Source organism: Xylocopa sonorina, chromosome 2 (assembly GCF_050948175.1).
Source record: "Xylocopa sonorina isolate GNS202 chromosome 2, iyXylSono1_principal, whole genome shotgun sequence".
In the NCBI taxonomy this organism is placed as follows: Eukaryota; Metazoa; Arthropoda; class Insecta; order Hymenoptera; family Apidae; genus Xylocopa; species Xylocopa sonorina.
Genome location: NC_135194.1, coordinates 11,808,807 through 11,824,672, shown reverse-complemented (window position 1 = coordinate 11,824,672; position 15,866 = coordinate 11,808,807). Strand labels below are relative to the sequence as shown.

The 15,866-nt window shown below is 50.6% G+C and overlaps 1 protein-coding gene across 2 annotated transcripts in view; it reads right to left on the bottom strand.

The window, feature by feature from the left end:
* Nucleotides 1–879: 879 nt before the first annotated feature.
* The window catches only part of Ci (transcriptional activator cubitus interruptus), a 106,852-nt gene continuing 91,865 nt past the window's right edge, over nucleotides 880–15,866 (bottom strand). The window contains exons 3-12 of one of the 2 annotated variants that reach the window (XM_076910324.1): nucleotides 15,424–15,513; nucleotides 11,864–12,061; nucleotides 6,928–7,196; nucleotides 4,510–4,764; nucleotides 4,266–4,430; nucleotides 4,019–4,183; nucleotides 3,471–3,902; nucleotides 2,858–3,394; nucleotides 2,522–2,779; nucleotides 880–2,436 (exon numbers count right to left, since the gene is read on the bottom strand). In XM_076910324.1, the coding sequence (XP_076766439.1) occupies nucleotides 973–2,436; nucleotides 2,522–2,779; nucleotides 2,858–3,394; nucleotides 3,471–3,902; nucleotides 4,019–4,183; nucleotides 4,266–4,430; nucleotides 4,510–4,764; nucleotides 6,928–7,196; nucleotides 11,864–12,061; nucleotides 15,424–15,513 (3,833 nt within the window). In that variant the 3' untranslated portion in view covers nucleotides 880–972. The remainder of the gene's footprint in view (nucleotides 2,437–2,521; nucleotides 2,780–2,857; nucleotides 3,395–3,470; nucleotides 3,903–4,018; nucleotides 4,184–4,265; nucleotides 4,431–4,509; nucleotides 4,765–6,927; nucleotides 7,197–11,863; nucleotides 12,062–15,423; nucleotides 15,514–15,866) is intronic. The other variant, XM_076910325.1, reaches the window with a different exon arrangement.

The window sequence follows — 15,866 nt, the reverse complement described above, 5'->3', positions numbered from 1 at the left end:
GACGATACGATAAGAACGGTATATTGGCACGCTTTGAGAGGACTGGTAGAAAAATACGTTGCAAGAGTTGCTCCCTGCGGTCTCTGAGAGACAGTGAGAGACACCTACGTGTAATCCTATTGTGCGACTAAACGGCTCGTTGAAACGAACATCTGACGCACGTAAGCGTAGTGCTTCGATAAATCTACCCGGTTAATTTCGCGTCACGTTGAACGATCCGAATTTCGAACGCGACATCTCATCTTAAATACAATTCACCCACGAAAAAAAATATAATAAATTACTCCGCGCGCGCGTACTCTGCGCGCGTATCTCACGTCCGTGTAAGGCACCCCGAGGTTCCGTGAATTTTGTACAAGTACTATACCCTATAAATAACGTAGCAGAATAGAAAACACATTTGAACTCTGTTCGTAATACGTATCACTTCGATCAATTGCAATCGTTACTTAATCACCGAGAATGTCATCCACTCGTGAGGTCTACGGTTCTACTTAATTATTCATTTGAGCGGCTGTCGGGCACTTGGCGAGTACAAAATACGCTCGTCTCTACAAGAAGTGGGGAGGGGAGTAAAACCTCTGGCTTTTATCAAAAATACAAAAGTCTGAAGCGCTCCGTACGCGTTGCTCGCGATTACCAACTTGTTAACCGAGAAAGACGCGATCTGCCATGTGGGTTAACCTGAACCTGGTACCGAATCTACTTCGCGAAGAACATGCTCGCGTTCGCAACAAGTGGGGGAAACAGTTTCACCTTTCACCCCTCGCGTGACTAACAAAATTAGAAGCACTGCCCGGAAACTAATCCTAGCGTGCGTGCGCGCCACGAGCTGGTCACGCAAGGGGGTTGACCCCGCGTTCACAGTCTGAACGGAGGGCGACTCGGTTAACAGGTCAATCCGTTGTTATAAAAAAAAATTACCATCGAAAATATATCTATATATTTATATATTTATACCGTAGATACGAGTCACTGAATCATCTGCAAGTACCTGTTCTCCTCGAGCAACGAGCTCAAAGACGAGGTCATGTCGTTCACCACCATGTTCGCGCTCGACGGCAGCGGCTGAGGCAACGACATGGGGTGAGTGGAACTGGAGACGTTCGTCTCGTGGGTCTGCGCGTTTCCAGACCAGTTCCTGCACTGTTGCACGTATTCCAGTGTCCTTCTGTACGAGTCCTGCCTCATGCCTTGAGGCGGCTTCATGGGTGAGCCCTGTTGGGACTGACTGATGTCCCTGCACTGAATCTCGGGCATAGTCGCGCCAGCCGGCTCGTGGTAGCACTGGTCCCCACCGTAGCCCCATTGGCAGCTGCAATTGTACGGCTGGTGACTCGGAGGATTGCTACGAGCTTGGCAATTGTGCGCGCAGGTCTGGTGCTGATGTTGCATCCTGCAATTGGTCTGTTGAGCCGTGCACAACTGCGGAGACGTTCTCTTAGGCAAGCTTGTGTCGGTGATCGGTCGATGGCTACCGTTGGGATGAGCACAGTTGCCCATCTGCAGGCACGGGGTAGTCGCTTGCTGTTGAGCTTGTTGCTGGCAGCCTTGAAGGCTGGTCATGTTGGTTATCGGCTTCGCTTGGTTGTTCATGGTCAATTGGGAACAGTGCGGCGATATCTGGGAGCACTGGTTCGTCTGCTGAGCGGAATGCAAGCTAGGCACCTGACCATTGGGTATCACCATTGGCCTGGTACACTGGTTCACGATCTGACCGCACTGCGTGCTGGGATGACTTATGGTCGTCTGGTTGGGTATGACTGTCTGTTGAGTACAGTGCGGCGATAACTGCTGGCAATTGCCAGGAGGACGCATCTGTACGCACTGTTGTTGGGTGATGGAATTGTGATTTGGTGGGACGCATGGGGAGGTCGTGTGGTGGTTCGCTTGACCGTTCAGATTTCCGGTACAGTTCGCGCTCATTTGTCCTTGACAGCTGTAGTTGGGGTAATAACCGTGGTGCATGTGGTTCTGAGGACAGTTTCTGGTTAACTGAGCCGAGTTCTGAGGAAGGTTCTGAGGAGCGTGTTGGGGTGCGAGGGCGCCAGCTGCTGGCGATGTTAGGGGTTGATCGCTGATGTGACTGGGCGCGTAGTGAGATCCTGGCGACATTACTTGACCTGCTGCCGGGCTGAGAACTTGGCCGCCGTTCGGTTGGGATGGATAAGTAGGCGGTGGACAGTACTGAGAGTTGGGCTGGGCGGGTCGAGAGCTGGGGCATTGATTGTAGGGCGACGGCGAGGTGTTTTGGTAGTTCGCGCAAGTCGGTTGAGCGGGTTGCTGTTGGGGATAACAATTTTGCTGGTGAGGCTGGTTGTAGTTGCAGGTGGGTTGCATTTGACGTTGATAGTGCAAGGGATTGGTGCAGATTGGAGACTGGCAAATGGGGAGAGGGCTGCTGCGGTAGTTGACTTGAGTTCCACCTGCTTGAACCTGAAATAAATGAGGAATCAATGAAACGAGTTCTGAATAAAATCCTTTTGAGGATTATTTTACGATTTAGTTAAAAAATACATACTTGATTCAAGTACTGCATCATTTCGTCAGGAATGACCAGCTTGTTCTCCACCATTTCTCCTTCCCCAACTTCATCTAGGATAACCTCTTGATTGGGATGATGTTCTGGAAGCTGGGCTGACCTGGGCCTAGGTGGCATAGGCGGAGAGTTCCTTTGAGCCTGATGACCCCTCGTGGGCTCTGACATACGACGATCACCAGATGGTTGCGTACAATGGCCACTCGGACCGTTCCAGTCCCCTGGCATACCCTGGATGCCCTAAATTAATCGTAATTAAACATTCTGCCAAACAATCCCACCCAAGACGATAAAACGTAACATGTACTATCTCAATACCTGAAGAGACATGTTCTGCGTCTGAACGACAAGGTTGCTCGTCGAGTATGGCCCTTGAAGATGACTGGGTGGGTTGATCCTACCGGAAGTGGTACTCATCTGACTGCTTCTTCTGGACGTACCCGGACTGATGGGATCGTAGAAGCTTCCAGGACCGGTCGAACCTATTCTGACAGCGCTAACTCCGCTAGCCTGGCTGCTTCTTCTGCTACCAAAGTCCGTGGACTTCATGCTGCCGTAATAAGTGCTCACTGTGCTGTTGCTGTCTCGTCTAGGCTCGTTTAGGGGTTGCAGCCTGAGTTGCAGGTCGGACAGACTCGTCTGACGCGCTGGACCACCACCTTCCATCTTCAGATCGGTAATCCTCCTGTTCAGATCGCCGATGTTACCCTGAGGACCTATACCACGCGCTCCTCTCATCCCAGACACGCTGACGGGCAGGTTCGACATGCCCTTCGCGTTCAATCTGCCTTTCAGACGATTCCTCGAAGTAGGTGGGGGTGGTTGCTGCTGCTGTTGCGATTCCATTCCTCCAACCTGTGCAATCGATTAATTTCCAGTATTTCATATTCCTTTATAATATGAAATCAAAGAAACTCAGTCGAAAACTCACCATGGCACGAAGAGCAACCGGGAGATCAGCAATGTCCAGGTCATCAGGTTCCTCGTTCCAAGGTTCTTCAGCCAAGGCAACACCATCGCCGGTCAAAGCACCAACGCCAGCGACTTCGTCGTTGCAACCACCGACCAATGGACTGCCTTGTTGCTGCATCATGCTGGGAGGACTATTGGCTTCGCTCTCGGATTTCATGCTTGGGCTTGACAAACTGGGAGTTTTTGGGTGAAGATCCTCGCTTCTGCTGGGGCTGTGCCCGCCAGCACCGGCTTCGTCGCTACCACCGCCATCTCCGCTCTCACCGCCTCCACCTTTGTGTTTCTTGTTGGCGTAGAACTCCGCGCCGTGCACCGTTTTCACGTGTTTCCTCAGGGACGATGGATCAGTGTACCTCTTGGTGCACCCTGGTGCCTTGCAGACGTATGGTTTCTGAAAATTATTACGTTTGACGATGTAGCTTACGAAGCACTCTAAGAATATGATTCAGAATTTCTCGATGATTTAGAGGGTGGTTTTCTATGGGGGATTTTGGGTTCAATGTCTACCTCGTTCGAGTGAGTCCTGTTCTGATGCTTCGCGCGATCGCTAGCGTTGCTGAACGCCTTGCTGCAGCCAGGGTATTCGCAGGTGTACGGTTTTTCTCCGGTATGGGATCTGATATGGGTCTTTAGGTTCTCCAGTCGCGAGTATGCTTTGAAGCAGTCCTCGAACTACGATCAAATCAGTCAGAATGTTAATGATGAACTTCCGAATGTTAGATTAAAGTGTTCATTTAGATATAGATGTACTCACAGTACACTTGTGGGGTTTCTCGCCAGTGTGCCTTCTCATATGCACCACCAACATGTATTGAGCCTTGAACGGATTTGCTTTCCTCGAGCAACCCTTCCACGCGCAGACGAAACTCTTCTTGTTCGTGTGTATGTGATCGTTGTTGATGTGTTTCACAAGATCGTTCTATAAATAAAAGAAGCTTAGTAAATTGTGTCATTCGTAATCATAAGCTTAAATTACATTCAAATACACTCGAACTCACCTGAGTTGGAAACTCCAGACCACAATCCCTCCAATGACAATTGGTCTCGATAAAATCGCCAGGTTCGTCCTTAAGATCCTCGTTAGGACTGCGTCCAGGAGGATGAGCGGGCGGTGCAGTGGTCGTCGTGGCGTTGGTCGTCGTCGTCGCTGGCTCTCTTTTCACCTTGGTCGAGGCCCTCCTCGAGGAGGTGTCCGCCTCGGCTGTCACCGACCTGGTCGACGACTCCGATGCCTTTCTGCACGACTCCGCGCTCTGCGATTCAATCACCATAATAACAATCCAAAGTCCATCCAAAATTACACCAGCCCCGCAAAAATATCGTAATCCTCGCGCAATTAGCATTGACCGTTCAAATTAAATTATTTTCGAGTCCGTTCGACGTTAAACACACGCTGCCCGTTATCAAACGGGCGTTCGCCGTGGCGTGTTCGCGTTAACAGAAATAACAGCCCGGCGGACGTTCACTGTAATTTCTCGCGTCCCGGTGCAAAAGATTAATCACGGCACGCATCCGTCCGGCAATTTACACGGGTCGAGCAATTACGATCGCGGTGCTCGATCTGCTGGCAACGGGGAATCGATGCTCGGTGTTAATTCAATCGCTGCAGGAAGCTCGAGGGTGGAGGAGGGTTCGTATCGACGATCGCGAACGCTGGACCAACGATTTTCCACAGCAAACATCGACGTTCGGGCGTTAGAGATGGAACGACGTCTCGTTACGACGCAACCGCACGCGATCGCGCGATCATCGTGCGTTTTGCAGTTCGTATCAATTAAATCGAGCGTTGCCCGCCTTCGTAGGACGTTGACTGTGGAGACTGAGAGAATAATAAACGAATTCGAGATCTATTCGAACGTGGCGTCGAAATCTGCAGAAACGAGGAGGAATCGAACGCGCGTAAAATTTTTACGACGCTCCGCGATATTCCACGACGGTTATCGAATCCTGGAAGCCCACCCCCGGCCACGTTTAAATTAATGGAAGCGTAAGAGACGCACGGACGAAAGTGGTTTTTAAGGTCCGGGAAAGTATTAGGCAAACGCGCGGGTTCTAAGAGAAAACTTTTAGCACTTTCTGGTAGCCGGTGGAAGATATAGGCGGTAGATAGGGGGCCATTAACACTTTCAAGGCGCCTTTCGACGGTGCCCGATCGTGACTGGTGAAACGCGTGAACGGCTTCCACTGGAACTTCCTTCGATTAAGTTGTCCGATCAGGAAATTTATCGTACAGTAGAACGTCGCTGAATACCATAAACCACACGCGTTTTTACGCGATACCTGTTGAACGGTAGCGCGGCGGTAGCACTCGTTAAAATAACAGCCACCGTGCAGCTACGGTGGAAAATAAATGAATACCAGGAACCTGCGCTCAGAAGTACGATTTGAGAGAAAAAATGAGAATAACAAGATACATGTACGTACCTGACGCACCTGTGCAGATAACGAGGGAAGAAAGAATAACTAACGTATACTAGAAATCTGCTGCTCAACGCGAGCGCGCCTCAGTTTCTATCGTCGCTATAAATACCAAGTCCAAAACATCGAGCAACAATCGCGGAATATTAATGGCATCAGGCATAGAGATGTTGCAAGAGAGGTTCGAGAGAGGATTACGTTTCCTAGAGGCGAGCGCTAGGCCATCCGCGGTGGTAACGCCGCTGAAAGAGGAAGATGGCGGGGCCCTCTCGATTACCGCGCGCGTATAAATCCATCGATCACACTGTGGGAACGAGCGCGTGCACGACGAGACGGCGAAACCGCGAGCAACGATGCGATCTGGCCCGGGGGAGGTTTACAGCGCGCGGACACGCGGCGGGTCGTGTCGCTGCCGGAGAAAATGAAAACGGTCGCCGCGGATGTAGATAAATCAGAGCAGCCTGTAGGGGCGGAAAGCCGCGCGCTACGAACAGCGAAACGGGTCGAGGAAACGCTCGCGGAGAGACTGAGAGGGCGGACGCTGAGGGAAGACCACGAGTATTGTGGAGAACGCGGTTAACAACGACGCGGATGGAGAACGTATGAGTAGAAAGAATCTGAAGAGGAAAAGGAAGAAGGTAAACGACGATGATCTGCTGTACGGGATGAAATCTGGCGAAATAACGCGCGCGAGATTGCTTGCAACTCGAGGACCACGCGAGGAGGGTAATTCAATCTTTTTTTCTTTCTACTCGCGCCATCGTTGATCTCAGAGAGATCCTGAACGTCGCGTACTACTTGCACAGTAGGGAATCGTTATTTATCCCAGTTGAATCGATGACAAGCATACGTTGTCACTGTGTGCATCATTAATAGGATGGACACCTGTGCGCGCTTAATGGACTCACTGATCGCAAGTATCGCACGAAGGGATGATCGACCGTGGGGACCAGAATTTCTATCGCATTCTAAGATTAGTCATTTGTAAACTCGCTTACCTCAGTTTTTGGCGGCAAACCTCCGCCATGAGGTTCGAGGGTCGCAGAGGCTGTGGAATGGGGCGGCACACCGGGGTACAGCTGCGAATGCGGCGACAATCCATGGGCGTGAGGGTGAGGATGGGGTGGCGGTGGCGGAGGCGCAGGAGGTTGCAAGGGATGAGCGTGCGGCAGAAGTGCCGCTGCTGCCGCGCTCCTCAAGAGGTGGGCCTGCAGCTGTTGCAAGTGCGGCGCCATTCCAGGGTGCATTCCCAAAGCTGGACTCATTGCTGTAACAAAAATTCAAACGCGTCAACAATTTGACTTGAAATCCAATTTGAAAAATAATCAAACGCAATTAGCAGGCTATTTACTAGTGGAGCTACGATTGGTTCCATGATTCTCTCTGAACACAATTAAAAGCACACCCCGCGAACGAAACAAGCGCCCACGGCTATTTATCGTCCCGTATCAAACGTATGTTCCCCCATGCTGCGTACAACGCGCGAGCGCGCGCTCTCTCGATAATTAATTGCAAGGAAATCCAGCTCTGCTGGTGTAGAAAGCCGAAAGCCGATACCGTTACCGTGCGAACACGAGAAAAAAAAAGAAAAAAAAAATAAAATAAATAAGAAAATGGCGAGGAGGGGAAAAGAAAACGAGAGAAGGAACGATCGCCGTGTGGTGTGTAACGGGGAACTATCCGCGCGATCCTGTGCTGATTTAATCGGTCGATACCGAGGCTCGCGTCGCTTACCCAGAACGGTTTAATAGTTTAACGCGAACACGCTGCAGGACGACGGAGGGTGGCGATACACACCCGGGGATAATCGATAGAGATCGAAATCGGACCGCGTCCATTCTCTTGACAGTCGGGGCACGCCACGCCGGACTTCCGGCACGTAGGCCAAGCTTGCATTTCAATGCTGCGAGGCCTCACTTACGAAACCACGAGCCTGTGTGCACAGACGGCGACCGTGTGGGCAGTGTTCGCCGCGTTATTTGTCGTACCCTCTCCTCCGCGTCGTCCACGAGAGAGAAAACGCCGCGATAAGCGGACTGGTGAACGGCTACTCAACCCTTCAGCGGGGAAGGAAATCGATGAAATCGATACCTGTGTCCTTGCAACGACGTGTAATATCGTTTCGCGATTTTTCACGGAATTTCTTAATGTATCGCATCGGGTATTTTGAATTATTATATAATATGTGCACGGTGAATTTGCATGCGAATTCTATAATTGTACAGTTAGCCAAATGTCAGATTGTCCTTAGAACGATAATTTCGATGCCGTCGAAGCGTGAGACTGTTTATACAGTATAATCCGGATTGAATAGCGATTTAATCGATGACTGTAGATACACGATAAAATATTAACGATACGCGCGGTCGCCAGCGAGTACCCGCGCGATAAATTGCCACGGCTAAATTAATCGCCGTTCGATATGGCGATGTCGGTGCGTTACGTGACGGGCCTGCGAATCACGCTTCCTTCTAATCGCGGACATGATTGACAGGCTCCCTATCGGTGCTCTATAAATTAGGCTCCGTGATATTTACGCTCGATTGACGGTCGATGGACAGGAGTCACTTTTGATATTTGAACGGTTAATCGCGGTCGTATCGCCAGCGAACCATTAATTACATCGAAGCTCTCGATACTGCAGAAACTGGAAGCGATGTGAAAGTACTGTTCCACGGGGAGTTCGATACTTCTCTCGCGATATTTGCATTAACGCGCTTCGATTCGTGGATTTTTTCAGGCGTACGAAATAAAATAATCGCGAGCGTGTTCAGAAACGATGCAAAATCGGCCTGGAAACGCCTGGAAACGCCTTGAATTGGATCTTTCGAGCTTTTCCGCACGGAATCGCGTCACCGTTTAGCAGTCGATGAATGCTCCATCATCGATGCAACCGAGCACCATCCACGGTGCCATCGCGTACGTGCGCCAAAGCGCTTAGACGACCGGTCACGCCCATGCGTGTCTACGTTCTAGGCGGTGCTTCATAAAAGCGAGCACGTTGCATGTCCGTGGACGCTTAACGATTAGCAGTGGGCTTTTAAAGCAGCTGTGTCCGTGAATGCTCGGCCAGACGATGGTAATTCAACTAGTTCTTCCAGAGAACTAGCCAGAGGCCGTTTGTCGCGAATCAACCAAGTCGAAGGAAGATCGCAGATCGATGGATCGTTCAAGGCGAAAAAACCCTAAGATATTCACCAAGTTCACCAAGTGGAATAAAATTTCGTGTAATACTTTCAGTTTCTGATCAATGACGCGCGGATCATTGAAGAACGTTGAATAGAAAATTGGTGAGAGAACGAGAGAATTACATTGGTTTCCAGGAAACTTTCTCGCCATTTATCCAGCATTTACATTTACGTCTTATTCTTGGCACGACGCGTAGTGGAAAAATCGCGTTTCATACGTGAGATTGTAAAACGCTTGGCGCGCTGTATTTCTCGCGGCGCATTGATAGTTCCCCGCGATTCGAATGAACATAAAACCGGAGGAACGCGCGGAGTGCACGCCTACGATGCTTTATTTAAGAACACTATAATTCTGCGGGATCGACCGTACGTTGCCGTGGTAAACGGCCATCCACTCGCGTGCAGAACGGTAATCGCTTAATCACCGACGATACTCGGCGCGCGACACCGCAGACGCGGCCACGAGAAACTTCGCGAGACGCGTCCCAACGACGCTCGATAGAGAAATGCTGCGGAAAATCCCTCGAATTTACGATCGATTACATTGTCGTTGCCGCGAACCATGTTAGACAGAAACGCGTAAGTAGCCTTTCATCGTTCTCGCGTCTTGCTGCCGCCATTATTTCCGATGTCGAGCCTTTGTCCGCGAGTCGTCGACCATCGATGAGATGTTCGAGATCGTACCTCAAACTCCAATCCCGCTTACACTCCATACTAACACATGTTATCTTCGAATTAATTGCTACGAATCCTGAGAGCTATAAAACGCTATCGTTACCACAATCTCAGTAAAAAAGAACGTGTTATATTAAATTCTACAGACAGTTCATTGCACTCGAACTTCGCGCACCAAATATCCATATTTATCCACGGCTATTTCCCAACGAACGAGAGGAATCGCGCGGCACAGTAGCTCTCGACGCGAGTTTAACGAGCGAGGGGATCCCGCGGGGCATCGTGGCGTCGTCAGCCCGACAAACGACCGGCGTTCGCGAGCCGGTTGAATTTTAATTCGTTAATTACTTCATTTAATCGCAAATTACCCGGCTACCCTTAAACCGCGCGAGCAAGGAGGTCCAGCCGACTTTGCGGTTCCCGCGCGCACCCGGGCCCCGTAATGGCTTCATGCGCGCCGCCTTAATTCGATGCCCCCTCCAACGCCGCTCTGGGTCCCTTACGCGGGGCCCTTAAACGTCAGGGCCTGATCCATGCGAGCACGGGGAGGCCCACCGCGTTAACGCCACCGTCGATGACTTTATTCGTTTGGTACGGGTCCGGTAATTATGGTAATTCCGACGGCCACAGGCCCGGTTTCTCTGAGAAACCGCCCGATCCACCGGTTTACGACGATTGTTAAAACGCTCCACGCGATCACCAAATGATACACGCCTGGCCGTCGATGCCTTTTTAATATCGCCGCGATACGGACGGACCCGTTCCACGTCCCAGGATTAAGATCGCCGCGATGGGTGTACTTAACCCTTTATGGGTACACTTTGCTGGAATTACGTTGCCACGTATTATACGTCGGGTCGAACTGTCTATCGACGGAGATTCCAGTCACGGTGTACGATAAAGGCGAACGACGCTCGCAGACGTCGCGTCCGTGTTGGACGCGCGACGCGAACTATCAACGGCCCGAAATCTACGACGCGACGGAAGAACGAAAAGATTCCGTGGTCAAAGCGAAGGAGAAAAATAATCGTCGCGAGGATACCTCTCCCGTTTACGAGCCCCGTACCTTTCGTCCGTCCCGTAACGCGGCAATAACACGGAAAATACGGCCGTCACGCGGTAGTCGCGCATTAACAACCGCGCTGCCCGGCTACACGTGTAATTACAAGCGTGTAATTCACGTATCGCGCGGTACACCCCTCGCGAAAACGTTTACGGCCGTGGTGGATCCGCTCGGCGACGAGACGAACAGCCGCGTCGGTAATTACGGGCGATCAATCAACGTGGTCCCCTGTGACGCGGTTTGGGACCGCTCTCGGTGACTTACGTTTTCGGGACTGGTATCGTGCGCGGGTGATCTCTTAATTGCGACTCTGCCCGCCTCCGCGCGGTTTACCCGCTTATTTATCCGGCCCGCGTAAATCGCCGCTGTAACGTCTCCTTTTTTCCCTCCTCGCCCTCCTTTCGCCTCCTGCCCGGGTTACCTGGCGAAGCGGGTGGGGGGCAATTAGCCACAGGTGTTTCACGGCGGACCGCGACGCGCCAAAATTTACAGCCGCGAAATGAGTAATCGACTCGTACCGGTTTGCCGGCCAATTACTCAAAATTGCTGCACACGATTCTACCGGCGGGGGGATTTAACGTCCCTCAAATCATGCCCGAAGATCGGTACACTCCGCTGGGAAAGTATTTCGCGAACCCTCATTCGCTCGCGGGACGCTCTTAAGCGACTTCGGTTAATTAACGACTCTATCAGATTTATCGGTTCCCGTTCAATTCAGCTGCAGGTTACGTTCGATCTGCATACGGGGACAGAACGACAGAGGAATCGATGAAATTTATAGCGGCTGTCGCGATATTTTTCACTCATTTATCGCAATGACAGGTGTCCCGATAGAGGCACTCTTGAGCGTGGGTGTAGTCACGATCCGAGGGGAGCCTGGTTTTTCCAGCCAGTTTTCAGTCAACGTGTAATTAATCGCCCGGTAAATCATGCCAGGTGGGAATAAATCAACAAATTTGACGGGTAGAGTCGACGCGGCAATTATAATACCTGTAAGTGGTCGCTTACCGGCGGAAAGATGACCGTAACTGCCGCTCGCGCTGCTGCTACGGGATCCGTTCACGATGGAGGCCAGACTGTTCGGGCTGAAGCGGATCATGCTGTCGATGTCGAAGCGGTCCGAGTACGGGGAACTGCTCAGGGCTCGTTTCCGGCTCGCTCTGATGGCGGACGCCCTTGGGCTTCCTAGCCTCGACGACGCTGATACTAAAAATTCCACATTTTTCACGTCAGATTGGTCCATCGTCTATCAAATAGACAATTCAATTTAACTCTTCGAATCTGTCCATACGTTTTACTGTCATTCAATATTCAATCCTTCAAAAATACAAAATTCGTCAATTACAAGTACGTTTATTACAATAATTTATTATTTATTACTGTGTTCGAATTAATAAGCGCTTGTCCGATAATGATATTAATAATCGATGAGAAGTAGGCTATGATCCTCCTGAAATACAGCACGATACGCGTGAACCATCGCGAGAATCGTAGACGCGTGAAGTGGGGAGAGCGACGTAAGTTAGCGCCGACGCTCATCGCCTGACCACGCATCGAAGTCACCAGCCGTCGCGCCGACTCCCATGGGTATCGCTTCCCTACGCACGGAACGCGACCGATAGAAACGGGACGCGAGAAACACAGAGAGCGTGGAAGCGTCCGGGAATCGATTCGCGCCGCGGATTCAGCGAGCAGCTGCGCGAATTCCCGTGCAAACAGGCGAGAGTGTGGCCTCAGAACCAGTTCAATTAAGCGCTACGAATTCTTGCGGCTCGTACTACCGAGGAATATTCCGCGGCGAGAGGGGGGGGCAGGGGTTTTTTTTAAAGGTTCTTGCCTTTCGGTGCGCGCGCTCGTAACCAGATAGATACACCAGAACCGAACCTGGAGAAGGTGAGGCAGAGGCGACGGTAGGTGGAAGAGGAGACGCGAAGGTGGGAACAGAAAGGCTGACACTGCGGCCAGAACGTTTTAGCGGCGATTTGCCTGCGACCGCAGGCCAACGACGTAATATACAAACCACTTTCTTAAGCTCGTGGTGGCGGCTCGCTTGTACGCCGCATCGTTGGTTATATGGTGGCGGTTCTTCGCTTCCTCGCCTTCTTCTTCTACTTCTCTTTTCGATACACCTCCTTTTATTACATTACCTCTTCTGTTTCTCTCGTTTTATCCTCCTATTTCCTTTTACTGTAGCCTAGCGATACTTGCGACGCTTTTTTAGATCCCATCAATTTTTCATCAATTCTCTCGCTTCTTGCTTCTTGGTTTCCACGAATGTTTGACGAGACCTGCTCTGTTTAGAACGTTAACGCGTGCATCTTACCGGTATCTCTTCTCGTATCGATCTTTTATATCCTCGAAATTGTATTTCTCTCTTTCTCTCTCTCTCTCTCGAATCTTTCTTCTCGCTTCTCTCGAGCTTCCATCACGCCCACCCTCCCGTTTCGACTGCCTCCGCCAGTTTCTCGGGCTTCTCTCTATCTCACCGCGTGGTCTCGCACGGGCAACGCGATACAGAGCGCCAGCCACGATGAGGAGCACGGCTCGAGGCACAGCTCTTTCTCTCCTTGGTTTCCACTCGGTTGATCGTCCGTTCGCGCACAACGGGTATAGGGTTACTCGCGGTTGGGCCTCCTCGCCTCTCGCGGACGCGCTCCTTTATCCCCTCGCCCGGTTATTAATTCGAGCAACGATCAAATTTACGACGGTCAACGGGCGAACGGCCAGAGGAGGAACGAGAGGGACGAGGACCGCTGCCGTGCGGTTTTTCCGCATGAGCTGAAACGTTTAAGGTTCCTCATCGACGGTCTCGCGGCTGGATCGAGGTCGTTCGACCTCCTCCTCGTTCTTCTTCAGCGGCGACGGCGATGTTCGTTTTTATGCTGTTTAAACACCGATCGTTCGCGGTTTTTCACGCTTCTTTTTGCCGTCACGAAGTAATTTCTCATCGCTTCGATTCTTTTTTTCAGATATTTTTTATTCTTACGCTTCTAATCTGTCCACCGTTCCATAAAACGGCGGCGAACAAAAGAATAATTATCCATTCGATGCGTTTTCTCGTTTTCGTTGAAACAAAGAGCTCATCGATTCCCTTATCTGTCTCGAAGGGTTGGTCCAGGTTCCACGGAGGAGTCTCGGATTTTAATGAATATGCGAACGATTCTCACCGCCCTCCTCCGTCCACCGCGTCCAAAGACGAACGTCCTCGTGACCCACGACCCTCTGGACTCTACACGTTCCGTACGTTTCACCCTCCTCGCTTCTCTGCGCCCCTCGCGAGGCTAACATGGGATTGAGACATGTAAATTGGTGCAATCGGCCACTGCGATCGACGCGGCTCGTTCCACGCTACCCGGCGCACGCTACCACGCTACAGGTTGCTTCAAATCCCGCAACCATAGTGTTCCACAGCCTTGCGAAGTGACTCAAAAAAAGATTCCCTACGACTGAATAGTAGACGAAAGAAATGGAACAAATGCTAGTCGCACGATACTGTAAATATAAAATAACGTGACAGTTACAACGAATTCATAATTATTCACTTAAACCTTCATCTTGTCGTTCCGTTTTGTCTTTTCCTCTCGCTTAAAAAATCGAAATACGTAATATCAATTACCGTTAAACGTGCCTCTTACGTAACCCTGTTGCAATACCTTTACATGGCGGGAGAACAAGCTGGCGATGCTCCTTGGAAGGACAAAACAGCCGGAGTACGCTCGCAGTTCGTTTCAGTCTCCCGATATATTCGTTTAGAATTTGATCACGTACGTTTGAACGGAGCGTTGCTCAATGCACGCTGAAAGGGAGCAGAGGACGGATAAGGGGGGAAGGGGAACGGCGGAGAGCGAGCTGAGGAAGAAGAAACGTGAGACAACCTGTAGGGTAGGCGCTAAGGTGTTAATGAGGTCGTGTCGCTCCGAGTCGATTCAATTATGCGGCGGTGGCGACTAACGAGGCCCCGTTTACCCTTTCAGTCGTCTTTTAGCCTCTCGGCCTCTTAACCGGTCGATCTCCTACCTGCTGCTAGCGCTGCTACACCTACGGCTAGCAGCGCGTACCGTGCATCAGGATCTTTCATTAGATTCACTTGTCGTCCTCGAGAGCGAACCAGCGAAAAACTCTCTGCCGTTTCGTTCGTCGAATACGACCCGCCTCGGCAATTTCAGGCCTGCTCGAGAGATCCTCCTTCTGTTCCTCGCGAGGAATCGTCGCCACGATTCGTGAATCGTAGACATTTTCAAGTATCAGACGCGAAGAACGGTGTAAATCGACGAATTTTTGGATACTTCACCGATTAGCATCGACGACGTATAAAAATTCAAGGTACGATACTATGGCGAGGGATTTTCTTCCTCGAATAGATTATTCGTGGTAGATAAAGTTTCAGACCTCTTACGGAAGCGACTGGAGGTTCAAGTTTGATCACGTCCAGGTAAATTCTCTATCTCGGTGGATGAGAAATTCGGTGTCGAATGTCAATGATTTTATCGATCTTGTCGCGTTCGATTAGAGTCACGAGAAACAGTAGGATCAGGGCGATTTTTTTAAATAGAAAATTTTTTATTTACCGTCGATGGAGAAGGGGAATTCTGATGATGCGAGGGTGCTCGCTGGTCCGGCTGCGTGCAAAAGGTACTCGGGGCCCAAACCACCCAGTCCTGAAAAAGATCACGAAACTAAATTGTTTAAAAAGCCTAGGAATAGTCGTTGGAGCATTTTCGAGCCGGGGTATAATACCATCCCGTATCGTGGGGCATGTCTAACGAATTCAAAGGCCTTGATTCTCAAAGGGATTCTTCCGCCGGAAATGCGGGCTCTTTATAACTTCTCCGCGTTTAATAATAGAGAAGGTATACACGCCCCTGTTCTCTTTTATTACGTTTATCGAGGGAAAAATTAGCCCCTGCAATCCACATACGAATATCCACGAAAATCATTCACTTATACAAGCTACCTATTTTATTTAGAGACAGCTTAAAACAACAACAAACATTATACAGAATCCATCCGC